The sequence below is a fragment of the Diprion similis genome, chromosome 1, assembly GCF_021155765.1.
Source record: "Diprion similis isolate iyDipSimi1 chromosome 1, iyDipSimi1.1, whole genome shotgun sequence".
NCBI lineage: Eukaryota > Metazoa > Arthropoda > Insecta > Hymenoptera > Diprionidae > Diprion > Diprion similis.
Window position 1 is genome coordinate 15,595,693 of NC_060105.1, and position 26,627 is coordinate 15,622,319.

At 38.8% G+C, this 26,627-nt stretch overlaps 1 protein-coding gene across 1 annotated transcript; it reads right to left on the reverse strand.

Moving 5' to 3' along the window:
- Positions 1 to 868: 868 nt before the first annotated feature.
- LOC124409367 (carbohydrate sulfotransferase 11-like) lies at positions 869 to 25,952 on the reverse strand. The gene is made up of 7 exons (XM_046886949.1): positions 25,861 to 25,952; positions 25,328 to 25,487; positions 25,106 to 25,254; positions 24,696 to 24,867; positions 24,432 to 24,591; positions 15,849 to 16,048; positions 869 to 1,128 (listed from the first exon to the last, which is right to left on the reverse strand). The coding sequence occupies exons 1-7, from the start codon at positions 25,950 to 25,952 to the stop codon at positions 892 to 894; spliced, it is 1,170 nt and encodes a 389-aa protein (XP_046742905.1). The 3' UTR covers positions 869 to 891.
- Positions 25,953 to 26,627: the final 675 nt, after the last annotated feature.

Below are 26,627 nucleotides of genomic sequence, written 5' to 3' on the forward strand. Positions count from 1 at the left end.
ATGACGTACAGACAGGCACGGATCAGAGATCTGCAGGCTTACATGTAACACTGCCACAACGGAGTTCGACGATAATACAACCGGATTGGCCAGATATGGGCAATATCTTGTCCAAAAGTTTGCAGGATTTAGAAAGTGAAAAATCAGTAATCTCATTCGCGGCGAAGAAGAACTCCAAAGGAAGTTTTGGTCAGTTGCAAAAAGACGTTAACGCGACACCGATTAGTTCTGCTTGTAACAAAAGAAGTGAAAATGGTGTCTATGCCGCGAATATTGTACTTGATAAAAATCAAAGTTTTCGGGAATTGCCACTGGGTAATGGCTGTGCCGAAACCACTCCGGATAAAAGTAAGAGTTCGAGTAAGAGAGGCAGCAGTAGCGAAGGCGGTACCGAGAAACTCGGCTGGGAAGAACTAGGGCCTGTCGATCCAGAATCTTTAAATGATCTTCATAATAAGGTAGGAGTAACATTGTATTTTTTCTTGCAAAATTGAGTGAAAATGAAAAGTGCAAGAGAAACGATTGTATATAATTACAGACTACAAATTGTAAGGTGTTTGGTCATTGTGCATTTCGATTTATTTTTGAATTCTTAAAACCAGACGCGAAGTGACAAATTCCAGATCTGAATGAGCGATACTTTATTCTTCTGCGGTTGGCAAAAATCTCGAAGGTTCAAATAATAACATTCTTCTCGTGCGCCTATGTATTTAATTTACTCAGATCTTCCGTAGAATCATTACTTACGATGAGCTATTATCTCATGAAAGTCAAATATTCTGATCCAAATGTTGAATATTGTAAATATTACGAAGGATACATTGAGAAGTTGACTCGCACGCATGTGAAGTACAGGTTATGCATGTCTTCTTGATTTTGCAAAAAGCCAGGTCAGGATGCATTGAGTGTAGCGTATTCGTAATAATCCTCGGGTGAGTAGTCGAAGAGTTTGAAATCCAGTTTGAATTTTTCATAAAGCTGCATCACCAAATCAGAAGTTAGTTGGGTAAAGTAAATTTTAGCGGCATCGGAACTACCGGCATTGCTGTGTTTCCATTTGGGCGTCAATTGGTCCTCCACTCCAAGTTCGTACATTGCGAATATCTGGTCCCTCCACAAGGTCTCGACCTACAACCCCACAATCAAAATATTGTTTTCTGTGACGACTTTCGACAGTTGATTTTTCACTCTCTGCAGGTTTAAATGATTCTGTTAAGGTAATACGAAAATATTTTGAATTTGTTTGGCGTGGTCAATTCTAAAAAGTTTGTCATATTATAGATGATGCCCTGTCGACGCGTTTTTCATTACTACTGTGAACCAGTTGAAACATAGACGAAACATTCAGAAAAGTGGCTGAAACCGGTCCTAATATAAGATAGAACGACTTCAGTGTCCTTCTGCTTTTTTCTTACATCGTATCATACCGGTCCCATGTGCGAATATTAAAAATACAGACACGCTCACAAGTTCAGTTATATTGCTCCAGTAATTTGGTCCGTGTATTGTCGTTAACTTCACGGTACTCGTACGTCGAAACTACTCATTTAAAAAAAAATCAGTCAGACACAAACTGTTGCAAATTTTTTATAGAATGATTTTGTGAACAACCATTTCTGTCTATAAATCAACTGGTAAAGTCACATTAGTAAGAAAACCAATTTTTACTACCGTTTTCTCCAAAGTAGTGCCACTTCCCATGCCGGTACGACGTGGCAAAGTGAATTTCGAAAAGACCACCTCAAAATCTATAAGACCCACCAATTTTCAAAACTTCCTCTAAAATGTCCCGCTAAAAATACCAAATGACTGGCCTACTTGAAAGAAAATTATTGTTTAAAGGTAACATTATTTTGGGTTGTTTGAAAAAATGGTTTCCTTGGTTGGAAGGATTATAAAATTCTAACCGGAAACGGCCTTCAAATTGTTTCTTTATAAAGGATAGTTGCCAAGATATTAGTGGATTCGTTGCGCGAAGTAACATTAACGAGATCATACACAGCGAGCGAGAGAGAGAGAGAGTAAACGTGAGCGAGTGAGAACGCAGCATACGATGAATGATAGGTACAGTGCATTTGAGCAACATATCGCGCCAAACGCCGTCCGACTTCGCTAATGCGGGCACGTCGATCCCGACCGTTCTATTGCTTCTTTCTGAAAAATCATTATACAATGGCCCAAAACCCGATCATATTTCCGTAAATAGATATGGTAAAAACATTGGAAAAAAAATGGAAATTGAAGCTTAAAGTCTAAATTGGAATTTGAGACATTGCCGTAGTTGACGTAAGCTTTTGTATATAGGATTGTATTTATTCAAACATGTGACAAACGGCAGCCAATATTATGTTGAGGAAATTCGTTTGAATTGAGTATTAAATAAACACACATCGCGTACTATATATATGAGTCATTCCACGTCAAACCCGATGGCGGTTTCCTCGGGTGTTTCCGATTCAGGTATCAATTTTTTTACACATTTTTCGGATCAAATTAACTTATCGTACAATTTTTATTTTATATTTATCGCCCCCATTCTAGAAGTTACAGAGGGTTGACATTTCGGGAAAACGGCAAAAATTCCAAAACACGCTCTCCTTCAATTGGTTATATCTCCGGTTCTGTTCATCCTACTGACTTTAAAAAAAATCCATTTTGAAGCTCTTGAATGCCAATCTCATTTATTTCATTCTGCGATAACGAACAATTCCACTTGTTATAAAAAAATATATCATTCAAACATGGTTTTCAAGAGAATTGCCACAACTTAAAATTCCAAAAAAATATCAGCGCATTCATCAGATCAATTCTCTACAAAATTGTGAAGTACAATTTATGGTGACTTAATGGACTCTATTTTAAAACGATTTATTTATAAGTGACGGCTCGCGCTGACAGTTTGCGCCGGAGCCATGCGACGCTGTTCGCATCCATATTAGGTTGGTTCATTGTTCCGTACTTCGCAATGAATTTATTGGAATGTTCATTATTATAATACTGAAAATGTCATAGGGTTCTGAAAAATCGGTATCGATAAATTCCGAAGATTTTCTGCGTAGTGCCTCCTACCATTCATTGTGACGGCACTTGTTGTCCTAATGTTCAGGTAGTTTTTAACAAACACCTTAACTTTTGGCCATCCCCTCCATGGTTTCTTAGTCGTTGTTCATTGCTGTCTGCAAGCATTTTAGTATCTTTTTGAAACTTGTTCAGTTAACATCCAGTCTACAAATGTTTTAGGTTGGTATTGCTTATTTTGAGAGTGTGTGGCTTTATTATGTCACCAAAAATACGACTCCATGACCGTTGCTGCAACCCGTTTGAGTTGTAGAAGCACGGGAAAATAGAAAAATCTGAGACCAGTGCTCCCGACGATGCTTCAAAAATTGAATCGGAAACGAGATTCAATATCTATGGATTCGAAAATTTGTGATACCTGCCTGTTACGCATTGCAAGAATGCCTGAAATCAGTGAAACCAGTGACAGGTCGTTGCGCAGCGAGGACCCAGGACCCAGTACGAGTTCAGTAAGATCGTCGGAATATGAGGAAGACTCAACGCTAACCAAGCAATCGGTTGATATTCGTGCATTGAACGAGAGCCTACTTGGATTGGGATAATCCAATCACCCATTGATAAACGGAAATTGGCACTGAAGAAATATCCTCGAGAAATTGGGACAGCTGAAGAAAACACTGACCTCAGAGGTATTTCATGTTGAAGAAGATGTTGAGCAGGGGGACGAAGAGAAAGAATTCAAAATAATTGACAAACTGAAGAAAGCTTTCCACACTACCGATACCACAATATTTGAGTCTTGGTCGTTTAAAAAGATTCAGGGAAATTTTGATTCCTCGAAACACACGATTACTGTCGCAAAAAATCTGCGCAAGAACACGAGATTTTATTCACCCCTAACGTGAAGGCTGGAAAGAATTGGACAAAGCTACAGAGAAATTTGTTGTGGCTTTTTATACTTCTGATCTTATGAGTCGTGTAATGCTAGCACAAAAGAACTACATTTCAGTTCGGTAAAATTGGAGAAAAAATCGACAAACAAAAACGATTGATACTCAGTGATTTGAAGGAAACGTACCATATTTTTAAAGAAAAGTATCCACTTCAAAAGGTCGGATTTTCGAAGTTTTGTGAACTAATTGTAAGACCAAAACACTGTGTACTTTCTGGAGCTGGCGCAACTCATTCCGTTTGCGTCTGTGCAATACATGAAAATGTGAAGTTAATATTATACGGGGCAAGGATACCACAGCTGACAGCCAACACATTTCAGCCAATAAACAATTACAAAGATTGTTTGGCCCAAATGATGTGTAACCCACCACCTACCGATTATCACTTGAAGTAATATTCAAGTTGCCCGGGGACAGAAAATTTAATGAATCAGCTGGAAGAGTTGTTTGAAGCCGAATTAATAGATAACGTGATGTACAAGCAGTGGATGTCGGTAGATCGAACAAATTTGGAAACAATTCAAGCAGCTGTAGAAGAATTCTTAACAAAATTTCGGGTACTACTAGAAGGACTGGTCATGTCTGCGTTTATCGCCCAGCAAGAGTCTGTTTATTTTTCCAGAAGAAAGGAGCAATTGAAACCAAGGGAATGCTTAGTAGTATGCGATTTTGCAGAAAATTATGCATTCGTGATTCAAGATGCGATTCCGGGTGTACATTGGAATAACGACTAAGTAACGATACATCCTTTTGCGGCCTACTATAACGAAGACAACACAATCAAAACAAAAAATTAAATTGCAATTTCAGAGTGTCTGAAACATGACACTATTGCCGTCCATCTATTCCAAAGCAATTTTGTGAACTTGTTAAAACTAGAAATTCAAGATTTATCGAGAATCATTTACTCCTCCGACGGAGCAAGTGCCCAATCCAAGAACGAAAAGAATTTTTCAAACGTGTGTCTTCATGTGGAGGGCTTTGGAGTTGGTGCCGAATGGCACTTCTTCGCTTCCTCGCATGGAAAAGGGCCTTGTGATGGCTTAGGAGGAGCCCTCCAAAGACTAGCAGCTAAAGCAAGTCTGGAACCCTCGCAGTATCCAACCAATACACCACAAAAATTATTTTCATGGGCGCAGAATAACCAAAGTATAAAAAATATTAATTCAGAATATTTCCGAAATGCCGACTACCGAAGAGAAGCAGCTGCATTGCAAACTCGTTTCGAGAAAGCTAAATTAGTTCGTGGTACACTGACGTTCCACTGTATTTTTCCACTAACAAACTATAAATAATAGCCAAGAGATACTCTGATGCCGATAAGTCGGTCAAGGCCGTTGTTTCCAAATAAACCACCAATTTTAAGCGAATATATATATGACGACGTCTAGGTATATACACTAGGGAATCTTTGTGTAAGATTTAAGATTACGATTTACTTATTGTTAGTTGAATACTCAATGAACTGATATGAAATACATTGTTTGCTTGCACTTAAATTTTTTGTATCTAGATCGCCATGCCCACCGTTTCTTTCTCACGCTGTTTACACGAACACCGTGTACGGGTACGGAGCCAGGTCTCTCAGCGGCAACGCACGCGGTCGCTTAGAAATAAATGGTTTTAAAATAGAGTCCATTGAGTCTCCATGAATTGGACTTCACAGTTTTGTAGAGAATCAATCAAGAAATGCGCTGATATTTTTTTTAGAATTTTAATTTGTGGCCATTCTCTTGAAAACCACGATTGAATGATATATTTGTTTATAACAATTAGTATTGTTCGTTACCGCAGGATAAAATAAATGTATAATGAGAGTGGCATTCAAGAGCTTCAAAATGCATTTTTGACAAAGTCAGTAGGATGAGAATAACCGGAAATATGAGCAAGAAAGAGAGCGTGTTTTCGATTTTTTGCTGTCTTTCCGAAATCTAAAACCCTGTAACTTCTAAATTACGGACGATAAAAATAAAGCAAAAATTGTTCGATAAATTAATTTGGTAGGAAGAATCTAAAAAAAATCGAGACCTGAATCAGAAACATCGAGGTCAAAAATCACCCGTTTTTGTCCGGTTTGACGTGGAATGACTCATGTATTGTAAGTATATGTATAAAAGAGAAATCCTTTCACTTTACGGCTGCTTACGGTAGAAGCCTACACTGCTATACCGACTGCTACACTGCTAGACTTTGGTGGAGAAGGACGGTAGGCAGAGAGCCTGTTTATAGGTTTATAGGGAAGAAATGTTTTTGTCGTATCATTCTGTTTATAATTTCCCTCATTGTAAATAAAATTCCTCTTTATAGGCATCGAACACCTTGATCTCACTTTACTCAACCTGATGTGAATAACGTTATTACATATGTTATACGCACAAGAATAACCTATTGAGAATAATGTTCATGATGCAGAAGAAGAAAACAATTATCGACTATATCTTTATTTTTGATAGCAAATATATTTTCATTACAATAATTGTTGCATCTCTGAAAAATACTGTACAGTTCTACATGTATCCTGTTGTTCGAACGAAAAAAAATTATTGAAAACACCCGATTTTTAGAAAACAAAATATGCACATTACAAAAATCTGCAATGACAGAATTATAATTCTGCGTTTGTTTATTTTTATTTATTAATCCTTAAACCTCATCAGGTAACACGTGAGATTTACTAACCTTTTTTTTGTTCAAGATCTTAAATACGCATTATGGAGATCACAAGAACCGAGATTCAGTGCCCATTCGTGCCTTGAAGCGAACAGACGTGTTTTCGGATCGTGCAGTGTTTATCGGTCGACACATCGGAGCGAGTAATCGGTGTGTGTGTGTATGTGCACGTGTATCAGCTACGTTGGTATACACCTTATCTACATAGCAGTGGTCAAGACTACTATAAATCGTCCACGGCGCCTTAGGCGCCGAAATACTCTCTAAGCCCCCACCGAAACCACCGTCATACAAACAAAATGTCAACCAAAAAACAGCTACGCTTCGATTGCTCAAAGGGAACAATTCCCGACGAAAGATCAAGCTATCCTTATCGACTCGGCTGAAGGCTATCCTCTCTCGGTCTATGTCGAAGCTCTCGCTTCTCTGGTCAAACCCGAATCGATTGTTTTCGCCTCGCGAATATCTAATAATAGAGTTTGTATCTTCTTAGCATCGAAAATACTAGCCGAAAATTTAATAGACAATCACTCTCAGATCAAAGTAAACAACAGTATACTCCCAATAAGACCCCTTGTGACTCGATACAAACGTATTATCTTACCCAACGTGTGTCCGATCATACCACACAGCGAAATCGAGAAGATATTTACGAATCTCCAAATCAAACCCGCGTCTCCTATAACATTTATTAAAGCTGGCATATCGGCACCGGGATTCTCTCACATCCTCAGCTTTCGGCGTCAAGTATATACCTATCCAACCGGAGAACGAAACAAAAATACCTGACTCTTTCCAATTATCGTACGACTACACCAACTATTGGATCTATGCCGCTCCCGACACTATGTACTGTTTTAAGTGTAAAGCTACCGGACACATCGCTAAAAACTGTCCACAAAACTCGGTATCAACGATGCCCCCGCCCAGGTCTACTCCCAGTTCGATAACTCTCCTTACGTCTACGCCTACTACCTCGACACCACTGGTCACACGTGACCAATGCACCATGGATGAAACCAGTACTGAAAAGGCAAACCCTGCAGTAAAGCGACCGCTCTCTTCCTCTGATTCGAGTATAACAGCCAAATCGCTGGAATCTACGAAGTCAGATGCATCCGATATTGAGGACAAATTCGAAAATACAAAAAAAGGGCCGAAACAAAAGCCACAAAAAAGCGAAAACAGCCAGTCCTATTACCCAAAAGGAACAAACGACCGAAAAATTTGCAAAACTAGAGGCAGAACTTGAACATAACCCTGGAGCGTATCCACTGGACTTCATCCACTTCAAAAGCTTCTTCGAAGAAACTCGTGGAGTTAAAGTCCCCCACGAAATCGCTCGGAATTATGTAGACAACCCTGAGACACTTGTAACCATGCTCAGACATATATACAGCCTCTTGCCAGACAAAGGATCAAAATCCCACTGTACTCCCTTAATAAACAGACTGCTCGAAACGGAAGATGTAGCTATGGAATCAGAAGAGTCAGATAATGTACGTGACCCGGATAACGATAGCCACAAAGAGATTTCCGCAGACTGTTAAGACCTATTAGCACTAACTAAACAGTAGGTAAATAACAAAATAAACATGAACATTATTCAATGGAACACAAACAGTTTTTACTCAGGACTAGATAGAATCCAAATGATTTCTGAGGAACTCGCTCCAATTTTTATATGCATCCAAGAAACCAACTTTAAGGAAACTAAATGTGGCAAATTAAGAGGATTCAATGTGTGTGCAAAAAATAGGAACTCCGAACACGCCAATGGTGGAGTGGCTATCTTAGTCAGAAACTCTGTCTTTTTCGACGAAATTCCACTAGTCTCACAACTCGAAGCGATAGCCATAACTGTCAACATCCCCTTCAAGATGACGATATGCAATGTTCACATCCCCAACAGCTACGTTTTTTCTCTTACCGAGTTGTCTACACTTTCTCAACAACTTCCCAAACCGTTCGTTATTATGGGAGACTTCAACAGCCATAACGAACTCTGGGGTTCCTCGAGTCGTGACTCCAGAGGCAAACTAATTGAGCAATGGATAGATCAGAATAATATTGTCATCCTAAATCAAGGTGTATCCTAATACCAGATCTACATGACAGTGACCACTTCCCAATCGTAATCACAACCGACGAACGCTTAAAAGACAAACATTAGTCCCCTCTAAAATGGAACATCAAAAAAGCCAATTGGACACAATATGAAGAGCCCCTATCCCCGGGAAACCCTCGAACTATCGACGAAATAGTGGGTGAACTCACAGATCTAATAATAAGTGCCGCCAAAAATAGCATACCCATGTCCACTGGATACCACAGGAAACCACAGGTTCCCTGGTGGAACAACGAATGTAGCAGCGCCATCAAAGAGTCCAATCATGCTTTCATTAATTACAAGAGGCACCTTCATGAAGTCAATAAGATAAATTTCAAGAAACTGAGAACTAAAACACGTAGAACTATCAAAGAAAGCAAAAAACAATCATGGATCGAATACATTTCGACTCTGAATGCTCACACCCCGATAGATCGAGCATGGAAAAAAATTCGACAAATTTCAAACGGCAGGAAATCTATTCCTTGCTCTCCAGCCCTAATAAAACCTGATGGCTCAACGACTACAGACCCCGACGAAATGGCCGAAATGTTAGCCAGCGCATTTGCCAAAAACTCGCACGACTCTAACTACTCGCCCGACTTCCTCGCATACAAAACCGAGTACGAGACGAACCACCACATCGTAATCAACGACAATCTACACGACCCGATAAACTTTCCTCTTCGCCTTGATGAACTCAAAACGGTTCTCCGGAAGTGTAAAAACTCAAGCGCAGGCCCTGATGGCATTCCGAACATCCTACTGAAAAATATCCCCAAGATCGGACTTGCGCATATCCTGAAAGTATTCAACATCATTTGGGAGAGAAAAGTTTTTCCCCGTGTTTGAAAAGAAGCTATCGTCGTACCCATCGCTAAGCCCGGTAAAGACCCTGCCCACGCGTCAAATTACAGGCCAATTGCACTAACCTGTACGCTTTGCAAATTGCTCGAAAAAATAGTAAACAATAGGCTGCGCTGGCGACTCGAGAACATTAACTTCTTAACCAGCGAACAAAACGGCTTTAGAAAGTTTCGCTTAACTATGGACCACCTATCCAAACTCGAACACGAAATTTGCTCTGCCTTCGCCACTAAACAGCACCTTGTCGGGGTCTCAATGGATATTGAGAAAGCATATGAAATGATCTGGAAACATCGAATCTTAAAAATACTCAATGATTTGCAGATAAACGGAAACTGTCTTGCCTTTATCGACAACTTTTTAAAGTCAAGGTCGATATCTGTCAAATATGCCAACACACTCTCAAACAAAAAAGAACTGCAAAACGGGTTCCCCCGGGTTCGGTGATCAGTGTCACCCTGTTCCTAATAGCTATCAATGGCATAATTACTCCGATCCAGAGGCCAATCAAAGCTCTCCTGTTTGCCGATGACCTCGCTATAAACCATAGAGGCAACAACCTACAAAACACTTCATTATTACTCCAAAACACTCTGGACAGTCTCGAAAGCTGGACGACAAAGACAGGCTTCAAATTTTCAGAAGCAAAGACAGAATTCATGATCTTCTCCAGGAGTAGGCTCCCTGTAAACCCGCCCAAAATTTATCTCCGAAACAAAAAACTGAAGCGGTCGACCCATCTAAAAATATTAGGCTTAACATTTGACCCCAAACTAACCTGGGAGCCGCATATAAAGCAACTAAAAACTGAACGTATGAAACGTGTAAACGTACTAAAAAGTCTCTCTTTCTGTAACTGGGGAGCAGAACAAAACGTACTACTAAGCACTTATAAAACTCTAATAAGACCCAAAATCGATTACAGGTGTATAATCTATGGCTCCGCAAAAAAAACAAACCCTTAACAGATTAAACCCTGTCCAAACAACTTCTCTAAGACTGTGTTTGGGCGCCTTCAAATCTATTCCAAACTTCAGTGTGCTGGCTGAGCCGGCGAACCCCCATTAAGCACCAGAAGAACAAGGCTGATATCTAACCACGCAATGTCTACCACATCCGTTTGAATGTTTACACCAATGGACAAAAAACTTCAAGCCCAAATAGCCACACGATTCAGAAACCAAGGCTCGATGCCCAAACCAATAAATATTCGCCTACAAAACATATACACAGACCTCGACTTTGATCCTCCTGCTATATTCAGAAGAAGATTCCACCCTCTACCGCCGTGGAAACCCTTCATCCCAGAAGTCATCCTTGACCTAGCAGATACAAAAAAAAACAATACATCCTCATCTGTCTACAAAGCACTGTTCAATGAACTATCTGCATCCCTAGCGGAGTATTCTTTTATATATACTGATGGGTCTACCATGGACGATAAAGTAGGGTGTGCAATCGTCAAGGAAAACTCAGAACGGTTATTCAGACTTCCCAATCAGTTCTCGATATTCTCCTGCGAAGCACACGCGATCCTCCAGGGGCTAAAAATGGTCCAAGACTTGAAAAGAACAAAATACGCTATTGTCACGGACTCCATGTCGACGCTTCTAGCGACCCAAAATCCAGACACCGATGACTTCAAGATTCAAGAAATACAAAGGATCATTTCAACATTATACCCCATGGAAATTAAACTGATTTGGGCACCATCTCACAAAGGCATACGCGGAAACGAGAAAGCTGACAACGCAGCAAAAAGAGCCGCCCTATCCCCAACCCCGCCTATAACAGAACCCCTATCAGTTAACGAGGGTAAACGTGCCTTTCGTAAAGCTGCAAGTGACCTGTGGGACGAAATGTGGCGAAACGCCGGTAACAGCAAATTACATCGAATCCGGAATAATATTCACGAGCCATCTCCTCACATCGGTACGAATAGAAGAGACCAGTGTGTAATTAACCGTCTGCGCATTGGACACACGAACGTCACCCACAGCCACCTATTTTCAAAAAAACCTGCAACTGAATGCAACATTTGTAAATCCCCGCTAACAGTCCAACATATTATCATCGACTGCCCATCCCTACAAAGTGTGCGCCAAGACCTCAGTACACCATTAGACTAAAAACTTGTCTCAGTGATGTAATACAGTGCAAAAAAGTGATAGAACTTGTAAAACAAGCTAACCTATACGACATGATATAAACAGAACAATTTAGCTATTCGTTATTACTGCTGGTCGCTAAAAACCATGCCGTTGATGCGCCGTTAAATAAACGCAAAAAAAAAAAAAAAAAAAAGAACCAGATTGCTCCAAGTAATAATAAACGAAGGAAGGAATACTCGTATATTTTACTAAGTCATAGGTTAAAATTCTTTTCAACAACGATTAACAACAAAATGCATATACAGTTTCGATATTACAGAATCTGCGTCGAGCCTGAAGTATAGAAAAGGTTATTTTATGCATGGAAAAAAGTAACCTCTTTCGCTTGATAAATATATTACGAACGGAACTAGAAATTATGAGGAAATGCTAGATTACGAAAAGGAAAAGTGAGCCTACCGTTACATGCCAACGCAATTTTTTTCAAGGCGTTAATACTCATTTCTGTCTCATTCGTATATCTTTAATTGCTGGGACAACGGCAAAAAAGATTGGTGAATAGTTTTTTTTTTATTTTGTGCGCGTTTTAGGTGACATCGGACTACGGTAAGTTGGTCCTAAATAGGTAGATCAAGGTCGCATTTTGAAGAGCATAAAATTCAAGTATATTCTGAAGTTCGCCAAAAAAATTAGGTCTGAGTTTTTGCCACTGAATTCTTTAAAACATTAATAAATTGTAATGTGATGTTTTTTTGTTTGCTTTGGAGAAAAATAGTTTGTACCTACAAAATTTGTCCATCATATTAGCCTCTATAAAATAAGTTCCATAAAAAAATTACCTGTCATTGCTAGTTTATTTGTAAATTACGAATGAACACGAACATCGATCCTTTTGTTTATTGCTGTTAATTTTGTGCATTTTTAATGCCATGCCCTGAAACTCGTCTGACGTGTAGTGACGCGTAGACGTCGATAATATGCTCTCGAATTTTCGGTCCAAAGTTCACCCGTCTGTTTCGTATAGTTCAGTCACAATAAGCGGTCCTCGTTATTCCGCACTTCTTCGGCAAGTTTTGGCAGATTAACCGAACAATGTGTAGATAAATCGTGGTGTTAGTTTTTAGTACTGATTTCAAAAGTATACCACTACAAAATAATTTTGTTTTATAAACCGCCGTTTTTGCAGGTACAAAATTTTAGCTCATAAACAAATGTAAATATCTTCGTTGATTGTCAAATTACTCTAAATATTCGCCAAGATTCTGATAAAATTTGTCCAGTCGCATAACTCAGAAGGAATAGAGATTCAACGGAAGCAACTAGGCTCAAATTACCAACTATAACAATTTATGTAGGATAAGATATGTTGGGCGCTTCGGTGAATTTTCAGCAAATTACAATTTTATTGAAGAGGTTTCGGTCGTGTACGGCCGACCATCCTCAGTTTCTGTGGGAGAGGAATAAAAGGAAAAAATTAAAACCGAGCTAGAATATCTGATAATGCGTATAAAACGGCTGCAAGCCAAACGGGCAGTTCATACGCAGTTTATAGCCGTTGTATTGACCTTGCATTGATTTTATCGAAAGATCACTCCTCTGCTTTTGCGCCTTCACACAACATCTAGAAGCGCTATCAGAAGTCTAATTTTGTAAGTAAATAATAATTGGTATGGAATTTTCGCAACGCATCTATTGAAAATCTTATTATACATATTTAGCTTGTTGGTATCATAGTTTAAAGTCTGTCGACCATTTAAATAAAGTAATATACAACTTCAAAAGTAGAGATCATAACCTCTTTAACATACAGGATAACTATACTGCGTGGTAAATTGCCACATAATGTTTTTTGCAGTCGTTTTGTGCACATTAACAGATATTCTGGCTTGCTTCTAATTTTTTCTCTGTATTCCACCCCCACCAAAACTCAAGATTGTCGGCCATGAACGACCGAAACGTCTTCAATAAAATGATAATTCGCTACAAATTGACCGAAGCACCTAACATTTCTCATCCTCCATACATTATTATAGTTGGTAATTCGAGCCTGTTTACTTCTGTCGAATCTCTCTGGCACTTTTGTAATAGTTGGTAATTTGAGCCTGTTTGCTTTCGTCGAATCTCTCGGGCGCTTTTGTTATAGTTTCTGGTTTGAACCTGCTAGTTTCCGCTAGGGTAGGGAATTTGCCAACGAAGAGAGAGCGAGCGCGTAGCGTCTAATAGAAAAACAACGGCTGCCCGTGGTATACAGGAGGAATCCCGTTATAGCCAAGTCCAATTCTGAGCAATCTAAGCGCTACTGGGGCTCTAGCGCGTGGTTTCACGAGTATAGCTGAAGCGCAGATGCCAACTTGACCGACGCCTAACAGCTTGATGCAACAATGGAGGCGAATGCATGGGGCTAGGCATCATACCTGCGATCTTACCGCAGCGGGTTCATGTTTACGATTGATAAGAACTAACAAAGCTACCACACCAGCCTCTCACCAACATTGATTTACGCGAAACCGCTATCGATGAGAAAATTTCAAGTTTCGCGACGTTCCATGAAAAGTGACCCGTGAGCCGCGATCTTATTCCAAAACTGTCATATATTATCTACTAGCGATCCTTAAGTTTAATGGCTCCACCTATGCTCAAACTTTTGGTTTGCAAATGATATCCCCATAGGTATCTATTTTGTCAGATTCCGTAATGAAAGAGTTGTGAATACGATCCCTGCGTACTTTTTGAGGGCTTGAAGGTAGAAGGTAAAATTAATTTTATCGACATAACTGTAATAAGGCACAATGGATCGATAATCACCGATTGGTACAAAGAACCAACCTGGTCTCGTAGGTAAATGAATTTTGAGATCCATTATTCACCTAAACAAAAAAAAGCCAGCATCTATAATTTACATGACAAGGGGATTCTATTGGTAAATAATAGATTTCATGACAAAAACATTATTTGATAAAAGAGGTTTTAGAAATTAATGACTACCCGTTACGATTAATCAATTAATGCGACAATGCTAGGCTGACTTCTTTCGAAGAAATTACTCGGTGTTATAATCGAAAATGTTGATGTCGTTCCAGTTGATAAACCTCTCTTGAGATTTCTCTACGTCAAAGGGCTGCCTCAAGCAATAGTCGTTTCTTTTACCGAAAGACATCGAGCTCGAAGCAAAGCGTGTCAACTTGGTGTACAAAATACCACATAGGGATTGAAATAAATGTTATATTGGGTAAACTTGTAGGATGTTAAAAATCACGATTAACGAACATAAACGGAATATTTCCATAGACCCGAAAAAACAAACATCGACGGTAAAACATACATTAGTGTTTGACCATGTGTTTGATTTTAGTCATGTTAGTGTTCTGTGCAATGAAAAGAATTATAGAAAAAGGCTCATATTGAAGATGTGTACTATTGTCGGTGACGTCAACATGTGAGTAACGGGTGAATTTTAGATCCAACATCTATAATGTCACTGATGCTTACCACAACTTGGTTGATAAAAAGCGGCGTTTAATACCTTTCATTACAGACTATCTGACTCAGAGCCTCAAGTTTTGATATGTATGTTGGTTGTTAGCGCCCCGTGAGATTGCCACCACGTTTTGGTTTGTCGTCTTGGTTGATTTTCAGGCAAATGTGTTGTACTCTCTTTGCAAGACAATGTCACTGTCCCTGCGGTTTTCTGTATGCCGCTGTGGTTTTGTATTTGATTTCGCGTTCTGTGAGTTTTATCGTAAGTCCTAAGCAATGAGGTTATGAAAGGCCAAGAAAAGAATTAATTATTACGTTCTATTTCTTTTTTGGGGTAAGTGTTTAGAATAATACCCACAGATAACGTGTAGAAGGATATGATAACATCTGATGATCATGGGATGATCTTTGAGGAAGTTTTTTCTCACTTGTATTTATGTAAGTGTCCGCTTAATTTTTGTCACAAACGTATTTCTCCCCTTGATATAGTTTCGCTAACTTGGTTTGTAACGAATAATTGTTTGTAATTAACCTACAGTTCTGAAAGGAGTGCCCTTCACAGGGCCGAAACGTAACATTTTGTTATGACCTCGTATTAATGACCTGTGATAACAAAAAACCCTGTGCAAGATGAATAAATACCTTTGCGATGATGTTAAACCTGACCAAGCACGGGGTACAGAATAGATAATAAGGCATCCAGTGATCATCTCCATAACTCGCCAAATCCGTGTGGATTAAATATTGGACAAACTCCCTCCATGTTGGTTCTATTCCTGCGGGAGGTGGAATTTCCTTCGGTCTGATTACCTGATCTGACCTTGGAGGAGGAACATTCTTATCTGAAATTTGTTTTTCTTTAATATTATCTTATTGCCAGTCGTTTTGCAGGGACCTCTTTCAAGGGTAAATCCAATTAGATAATTGTTACTTTTGTTCATCAAACGCATAACCCAGCAATCAAAAATTAGTTGAATCCGGTTGAAAGAGATCTATTTCACAATTTGTCAATCTGCATTTGCCAAAGTTTCGGATTCACCAACACAGATTTGAATTTTCTGTTCATTCAAACTTTTGAGAATGAATTGAAGATGAATATTTTTACATTTTCATGAATTCGTGAATTATTTAAATCTGCCTTCATGAATTAAATATAAAGAGGTTCGTGTTCACTCAGAATATACGTTACATGAATTCCGCTGTATTCCGATTTTGGTGTACGTGAGACCTTGAACTCGAACAAATTTTAACGGTAGGTAAATGAAATATGTGAATTTGAATTATCAGTTTACAATTATATAGTAAATGATACTAATTGGAATGCATTACTTCGGTATGTATATGAATTCGTAATTGCAAATTTTGTAAAGGTACTGTCAGTGGCTATCGGGCACTACGACAATAAGAAACGTGCGTTGATATAATCACTTCAAATAACTGATACCATAATGATTTTTATGTGGTAATCAAGCACCTACTTGTACCCAATATATAATTTTATTGAATATATGTAATATTCAATGATTTGAAATTCATTCGAGGAAATGAAATATCTAGCTCCCCGTTTGTTTAGATAGAAATCACTCAACTATTCTTACTCGAACCAATTGGACCAAAAGGATAGATAATACAAAATGCGAACCGAATACGATCAAATAAATAAAATAATTATGGAATCTTCAAAATGATAATGAAAATAATATTTCTTACGTATGATGTCAGTGCCGGGTTGGTTTGATGCTTATGATACTGCACGTGCATAAAAAACAAGTCAAAATTGACAAAAGTAACATTTATCACATATACACAGGTAGTTAACATTTCTGTATGGTACATTATGGAAAAAACCTGTGGTGTGACCTTTTTACAGATAAAACTTATGTGTCGGGTAGCCTACACGGAGAGAAGTGAACACTGGTGGCCAATGTGCAAGACATTGTCAGGCAATTTCTAGCCAGATCGAACGGCGCTCGACACGGGCCGCACGTTTTTCGACATAGCCTGCTCGTGTTTCACGCATTGGTCGCCAGTGTCTTAGACACAGGCAGAAAAACATCGGGAATCCGTGTGCCGTCAGTGAGAGCCAATGTCTTGAACACGGCCCAGCAGTGCGCCACGCATTGTATGCTCGTGTTTATGAAAAACTTGGCGCCCATGCGCGTTCTCGCACTCGCCTCGCACATCATTTTCATAAAACTTGAAATTTTATGTTTTCTTTAGCAAATTAAAATTTTCACAATTCTCAAACTAGTTAAAAATTTTGACAAATATGTATCGAAAAACTTGAAAAAAATAGACATCCGCATTATTTTCGAAAACTAATATTTTCCTAATTTTTCAAGAAACTACAACTTTTTATGATTTTGGAAAATTTTTGATTTCCTGATGTTTCAGAAAAATTTGGAATTTAAAATATTTGAAAAAATGCAAAATGTACGAGATTTTCAGGAACTCGGAATGATTTCATTCTTCGAAAAAAAAAAAATTGAAATTCTTGCGAAAAAACCAACATTTTCAAATTTTCTGAAAACATTCGAGATTTAGAAAATTTTTCAAATCTATATTCTTGAATTTTTTGAGAAAACTGTAATTTTCATGTTTACGTTAATTTACAAATTTTGAAATTTTTCGAAAATCTCCAAATTTCAGAATTTTTTAAATATTTTGAAAATAATAAAAATTTTTTAAAAACTCCTAATTTCTTACATTTTGGAAATCCTCAAATTCGATATTTTCCTCTGGAAAACTCGATATTCTTTCTATTTTCAAGAAATTTAGAATTTTGAAAATTTCTAAACATATGGGAATTAAATTTTAAGATTTGGAAAATACACAAGATGTTACTTTTTACTCCTACATTTCGTAACTCTCACTTTTTTATGATGTTTTTCTTACAAATTATGATTATTTTACATGCAATTGAAATCTGAAGAATAAAGGCTGTTTGATACTATTGTCCTTGATTTTTTTATTTCTGAATATGATATACTCTAAATGTTTTACTACCGCGTACGCTTGTAAATTCAGAAATGGAACGAAGTATACTGCGAAATATATTCCCCATGAATTTTGTTCACGCGATGGCTCCCCTTCACAATTATTTTTATCAGCAGGAATGTTACAAAGTAGACGGTGATTGAGAACCAATTGCAATTTCATCGAAAGTGTTTTAGAGATGTTTACGCGACTCAGAGAGACGTGGGACGTTACCTTGAAATCGTGATTTTTGTGTTCGCAGCTCATTGCCGACAAATTCCACAATGGACCCAAACGCCTCATAATTGTCACATAATGAATTAAAAAGTGATGCTTCTGTCTCAAATATGTCGGGAACAAAGCAGCCAAAGACTCAAGATATTCGTGGACAAGTGATTCTAATCTGAGTGCCAATCCTTCATGCACGACATAAGAAGTTGCAAGATCTAAAATCTCCTTCAACAAAGTTATTATTCTCCAATTGTATTGTATTATGTATGAACTGGGGACAGCCTGGCGCTCAGTCCTGTCGGACCATTGTGTCCGGGCCCTTTAGGGGCACCCCTAATATGTAGGGAATGAGGTAAGGCCGTCCAGCTTTGCGAAATGAAGCAGCCTGCCCACCCCTATTTCCTCAATTTTGCCTCCGCCAGTGTAGTTAGGTCCGAGAGCCTGCGTGCGCGGTCCCTCGAGCCCACTGCACTGGTTGATGAGGTGGAGGGGAGTCTTCTGCTCCCCCTCGCATCTCGGGCACAGGGACTCTGTTTTGAGTCCCAGGTGTGCGAGATGCTTGCCCGTGTACCAGTGTCCGGTAATGAGGCCCCTCACGGTTCTCAGCTCGGTCCTGTTCAGTCTTATGAGCGTGGCTGTTAAGCATGCGATGGCCCTTGGAAGAGGGCCCTCGTGTGAGCCATGCCTGGTGTTCTGTCCCAGATTATTCTCCAATACTTATGTCCGACAGGAATAAATTCACCAACCAGAACACCAACATTATCGACAAAACACAGTGATTCGCTTGCCGACATTTTAATAGGTTCGTTTTTTATTTGATCGTGCGTAACTGGTCGTGGCAAATTACGATTTTTATTTTCATCATACGTTAGATCTTAGATTCTCTTGTTCAGGTCTTCAACAGTAAATAGTTTCTGAGTTTCGATCAAATAATAGAAAATCATTCCAGAGTCATATTCCAAAATATTTTCTAGAATGTCGTGCATTACGTCAAGTGTTAGAAGATCTATTGTTGAAGAAGCTTTCAAATATGTAAAAACTGATAAGTCAAATCAAACTGATAAATCAATCAAATGTTGGGATAAATTTTCGCTTGTGCGCATTTCGCATTGCGATTGATAAACGATATTTATGTCTTTGGCGTGCATTAAACAAAATCTACAGAAATGATTTGTAGAAAAGCTTCTGACAAAACCCAAGATAGTATTCACTACCAAATTATCCCCAATAACACCAGGTAATGTAGAATGAACATTTACACTGACGGAAGATGTGATAATTTCTATCCCCTGTTCTATGAGAAAATTCAATTCTTCAATTGCTTTGGCTAATATTTTATTCAAACTGACTTTTTTTCATCGTGAGCTTTATACATGGTTAATAAATGTGCATTTTCAGTTTTAGACCTCAAATGAGGTGGCAAGCATGGCAACACGACATAACCAACCAACCCCCCCCCCCCCCCCCCCATCCGACTTTTCCAATGCCCCTATGCGATCCAAAAGGATTATTCGTCTCAAAATCGTCCTGATACAGAAACATTGGAAGTGCGAGCCGATCATCAAACGACTTGTTTTTTATTTTCCATGCTTCAGCTCATATAACATTAGTGATTAAAGTTTTATTTTCCAAGTAATCGCAGTATTGTATGGTACTTTCAAACATATTTGGCAGTTCGAAAGATTGCTTCAAAACCTTTCGCAGTGAAATGTATTGTATAAGCGCTACGTTTATTTGCCTCCCTTCTTCAAATTCTTCATCTGAACATTTTGCATAGCCATATTTTTGAATTTCCATGGTTCGAGGAGTTATGTTCGAGGAGTGAGTTGCTGTGATTTTAAAATAATTCAAGCATTGCGATTCTGTACGAAAATTATCGAAAGGGTTTTGTAATTTTGGCATTGCGTTTGCGAAAGCAGTAAATTTATCCGCCGATTCGCCGAGTTCTTTCAATCTCATAAGCAAATACATAAATAAGAATGTTATTTAATTTTGCTCTAAGAAATTTTCTACTCGTCGTACAAAACTGAAAGATTGTGAACGTGGTAAACGCAAATCTTGCAGTAACAGGCTTACAAAAGTTGCCGCCGATTTTTCCAAGGAAATCGACTACGCAGAAAAGTTCATCGCTGTTTCAAATGTCAGTTTTTTCGAGCCACGCAAATATCACAGATCATCTTACAGGCTCTTCAATGTCATATAAAAATCAAATCACAGAATCACAAAAATCTTTATAGAAACTAAGGAATATTAATATTCAGATCAGATTCTAGAAATGGAATCGCTTGTTGAACGTGAGGTGTGACTGTTTCTCCTCTGACTGAAATTCGCAAACAAGATTTCAGCAAGAATTGCCACACATGGCTCGTGAGTTTTGGTAATTTGAAATCTTAGGCGACTGAAATTTGTAACTCCAGCTTTAAAGCTGCCAAAACCGACGTAACTGCACATGACACATTTTCGAGAACGCAAAAAAAAACATCAGGTGATATTAGTGCACCAACTACAACAATGTAGGGGTGCTGGGGCGAGCTGTTCGACTCAAATAATGACTTTTGTTTGGAAATTTTTCCATCGAATTCATCTGCGCTTTGGAAGTAGAAGACCGAAATTAAATATGAAGGAATACCCAGCTAAAAATATCCAGTTGGAATTCCCACCTGTGGTTTCCAGGGTGGGATTTTGGGCTGGGAACCCCACTTGGATATTTTCAGTTTGGTATGAAAAGAACAATTTTTTTCAGACGTGTTGTCACGCCCAAACGGCATCATGTATTATAATCCTCGGAAGCGATCCACTTCTCCCGAATCAATCATTCCTTAAATTAACTTTGCCGTCGCAAAGCGCGAACAAAACGTATAAAAGACTGAAACTAGCCATATAATATTCAAAACTAGTAAAACTAAATAGAATAGGATAATATGTATACCATATAAAGAAGCATACCTGTATGAAGCACGCTAAATCGGTACAAACAAGCAAAAAACTATATCTATAGAATATACGGCGTCCGAACCTCGCGTGCCGTCAGAGAGGGGGAAGCAACCAAAATAGCATATGACCGGCGCCCCGGACACAGGAGTACTCTCTTTTTTCCAGCTCTCCTTTAGAGACGCTAATCCCCAAACAAAGGATCAGCTGAGGCCGCTCAGTTGATTTAATTATATACATTGTGTTCTAATGGTATGATATCTATTTAAAGTATTATATTCTTCCACTCGAGATCTCAGACCATTTCAAGCAGCAAGCTTTTATAAAATTCTATTATCTTTATTTGATGCACAGCATCCAATCAAACGATCTATAAAGACAGTCATGAATTTCAATACAAACATATAATTAATTAATTCGGTAGCTGGTGCCGATATTAGGCCACACAACTTTCTGTATTACTTCGTCGTTATTATTTATTATTATTATTATTTTATCACTTGATACCGTTTGATTCTTTATTTTCTTAATCTTTTTTTTTTTTTGCCAACTAAAAATATTTTACCTCAACATCTTAAATTAAAAACGAAAAAGAAATTAGAAAAAAAAATTTACTTGTGTGAGTCTCGGGCACGTTGCTCTTATTCAATTGCTAACGACCAGCGTCGTAATCGAATTTGCGGACAGACGCGATTCTATCTCTTTCAACAGTTTTCCCAGGGTTGTAAAGAATCCCAGCACGCAATTTGAAGACATCGTGAATTTCACCAGCAAGTTTTCTTTTAAACATTTTTGAATGTACTCTGAAAATCGTAGGGGGGAATAAGTCAAACTTCCGATTTTTTCATAATTAGAAGATGTGAGATTATTAACTCCTATGATTAGGAAAATTAAGAGGGTGTTTATTATATATAAATTTATCGTCCATCAGCCAATTCTGCGCATATTTTCATGCATGCTTTTGTTGCAATGAACTTCCGGCAGAAAAAACTACAGTCATCAATTAGAAACAAATTTGAAAACTTACTTACCAAAGGCTCTATAAATATTATGACTTTTGATTTTATATGACGATTAATTTTTACGCATTGAAAAGTTAGTTGTTATGACTATACAGATTTTTGATTTTCTACTATTCCATGATGACTGGGTTTTTTCTAAATGAATCAGTCACAAACTACGGGAATGGTGAAATTCGACAAATTTGATCACAGCGAGTAGATATATTATTTTTTGAAAAAATATCCAATAGGAAATAATAAGTAAGGGCTTACGAGAATTTTTTCAACGGATTGCCGGTTGAAATATTACTGTTGACAAGAACAAGGTGTAGTTCTCGATCTATGATTAATTGTGTTAAATAATTTTGCATTGTTTCGTTCAGTGAGTTGTGTTTTTCATAATGAAGCAAAATTAATTTCCCCTGGCCACTGATGTTGAGGAATGCTTGTAAATTTTACCGCTGAAGGTTCAAACAAAATTCCTCGAATGGTATGGATAAATTTTTACTCGAAATGTATCCATTAATTTGAATGGAATTTTCGGGGTTTGGGATTATATCTGACATGCTGAAATCATTAAAGGAAGAAGGCGTTGCGATAAACAACAATGCTCATATGACAAGCTAGGTAATGCACATGACATTACGAACGCAGTATGGAAATGATGTACCTTGCACCTTGTCGCGATGTTCCGTGATTCACTTTTCCAATCGGACTAATATTTTGTTAATAACAATAAATTCAATAACAACGATTCAACAACACGCATTCACTTGTTGTTTTGTAATCATGATGTAGTTCACGTACAAGGCGAGTGCGAGAACGCGCATGCGCGCCAAGTTTTTCATAAACACGGGCATACAATGCGCAGCGCACTGCTGGGCCGGTCTTAAGACATTGGCTCTCAGTGACGGCACACGGATTCCCGATGTTTTTCTGCCGGTGTCTTAAGACACTGGCGACCAATGCGCGAGACACGAGCAGGTCATGTTGAAAAACGATCGACCCGTGTCGAGCGCCGCTCGTTCCGACCAGACATTGCCTAACAATGATTTGCACATTGGCCACCAGTGTTTATTTCTGTCCGTGCGATTAAGCTGCTTATAAAGACGCGTTGTACACCTCGAAAACGCGGGAATGCAAAACTCCTATACCGCTCCAGCGATCACGCATGCCGGTAATTTTTTACCGGCATTACACGCATACATTACCGGCATGCGCGTAGTGTCGGTAACAAATATCGCCAAAATGAGATTTCGGTGTACTTCGTAATCGAAAACCAGATGAGCTGCCATTCCGTCATTTCACCATCAAATCTCATGGAACTGGGCTCAAAATGTGTGTTTCATCATCGCCGAGTGGCATCATACCGGATAGTTCGATTCATTCAATGCAACTGTGAAAATTCGGCCAATTTCTGTGGGTGGTAACCAATCTGTAAAATTTTATTCCAAATTTTTAAAAAGTAAAAAGTCGCTCCACTTTTTGCCAAAATAAGGCATCAACTGCCCAAGTTTCACTCTGATCGCTGGAGCGGTAAAGGAGCTTTGCATCCCCGCGTTTTTGAGGTGTACAATGCGTCTTTATAAGCACCTTAAAACTACAGTACGTTCAAAAAAGGGTGATGTATGTACCTGGAAAGAACAGGAAGGGGGAGGGGGGGGGGGGGGGGGCATGACGCAAGCCCTCCACTATTTCTTGATGTTATATTGTGGGAGTGAAGATGGGGAATCACCGAATACGAATTTATCGATGATTTTTCTATTTGTTCATGCTTGTTGGGAACAAGATCAGTAAGTATTCACACGGAAAATGGAGATACCGATGCTTACGTCAAAATTTGAATGACTGAATGTTCAAATAACATTACGTTATCGTATCGGTGACTCATTGATTACCCCATACATTTACCTAACTGACAACGATGGTCGACTAGACGAACTCTGCTTAAGTAAACGAAATTAATGTCTATCTACACAAACATGGCTACCGATTTGTATAATAAGTTGTCACGAATGTTATTTCACCAGAAAATAAACATGACAGGTTGGCCGAAGCGCATTAAACAATTATACCCGCCTCTTACCTCGAAATTTTGCGACAATCTTGGATCCATATTTTCGATAGAAGTGAAGAGTCCCATGTTCCCTGCCTGCCACCGAATTTTCCAGTTTATCACGATATGCGCTGAGCAAACGTTCAAAAGGATGTCGAACCACCAGCAGTTTGGTACTTTTTTCCAGAGCCTGAGGAAAAAAACGTGTGAAATCTTCCGAATGCTGACTCCTGAAATCATGGGTTAGCGATTTGAATGCAAAAAGAAGTGAAACCAATTGTTGACAACACATACCTCTACGGTCTCTGGTAATTCCATTTCCGGTAGGACGCTTCGTGCAATCTTTGAGATCTGTCCATTGCTGTTAGACAGTGATTCTTCTGGGATTCCATTCAGCAAACATAAATTGTAAAACCATGTGGTACTTCCAGCTTTATACACTGGACAGTAGGATAAGTTGTGTACCCTGAATTTGTGCAATTGAGAAATCTATAGTGAAAATCTTCATTTTTCATCGTTTTGATCGGTATCGGCAGCGTATCACGAGCGTAGTGATAGTAGATAATAGACAGTAGTGATAGCGTAGATGAGTGCTACTGCAGTCACGTACTGACTTGAACGTAAATGACACTGGTACCGCGAATAAAAACAACGTTTGTCTATGAACCGTATATTCTCAATTCACATAAATATCCTGAACTTACTTGTCTATGTAGAAGACTGTATACTGTGGAGCTGGTGGATGTTTATAGAAAGTGTTGATTTTTCGGTCCTGATACCGACCCAAATGGTAATGCTTGCAAGTTTCTTCCACCGTAGAAATTCTGCGACTATTTTCCCTGTTGGCTTCATCCTGAAGTGAGAGTCTCTCAATTGAATGGGACATTTCATATCATTATCACACATTTTGAATTGATTTATCTTACCAAAAGCAATCTTAGCTCGTGGGTGTCTGTTGGAACGGACTTGAATGCATCCCTGATAAAATCTTCTTTTATTTTTTTGGTAAGAAATACAATTATCCCAATGATAATGATAGCTACCAGTCCTGGTATTAAGCTCATCAGTCTGCATCGTTTCAGCGCTCTGCTCAAGAATTTAAGTAATTTTGACAATGTTGATGAGTTTTTTTTAATGAATTGTGTGCGCTAGCTTACATGAAGGATATTCTAGTTTTGCATATGGGTCATTCCACGCCAAATCGACCACTTTTGAACCCGACCCCTTTCGATTTCGCTGAAAATTTTTCATCATTTTCTACCTCATGAAAGACGTCTCTCAGAATTTTTTCAAATTTTTTTACCCAACCAAAAAAAAATCATGAATTTGAAAAAAAAAAAATGTTTCTTTTTTTCTTTAAATCGCCATAACTTTGTTACGTCCGACGTCCCGCCTCACGTCACGGACACTTGACGACGTGCATCACATCTTCAAGTCTCACCTGCCTTCAGTCGCCTACAACCATGCTGTACCTTGCGTTTGTGTCCATCTTTGCTCTGAAAGTTCGTTGTAATCCTCAGTAATAAGTTGATCTTTCATCCCCGTACCCATTGCCCATCTACGAAAATCGATATGGCACCAACTAATGAGACCGGTTCATCTTTTTGGTCAGTAAAAGACGTCTTACCGACGATCCCTGCGTTCGATGGCAACAACATGCCTTTTGACCAATTTGTGGAACAATTGCGCCACGTGGAAACCCTCATTAGAGCTTCAGACAAAATGACCCTTGCTAAATTTGCACAATCAAAAATTACCGGTCCCGCTTCCCAATATTTAGTAGGCATTAATTGCAACGACGTCGAAGACCTTATAACGGCCCTCAGCCGAGCATACCGTCCAGACATCCCCGTACGTCAATTATCAACTCAATTAGATAGAATTACCCAACAACCGCGTGAGCGCGTCATCGATTACTCATGCAGAATAAGAGTAATATCAAACGAAATAAGCAAAGCTGTCGAAAAAAAATACCCGCCAGACATAGCAAGCGCTTTGCTAAATGACTTAAGAAAAGACACTGCTAGAACATTCATTAGAGGGCTAAGACCAGAATTAGAGTGGAGAATAGCTACCATCAGACCACTCCCTAGCTTTGATATCGCCGTCAGCGTCGCCGAAAGCGAGGAGACAGAGTTAAATAACCGTCAAATGCAACGCTTTGCACAATATTGTACTCCTCCTACACCTATGTATCCCCCAATTTCCGTCTCTGCCTGCCAAAAC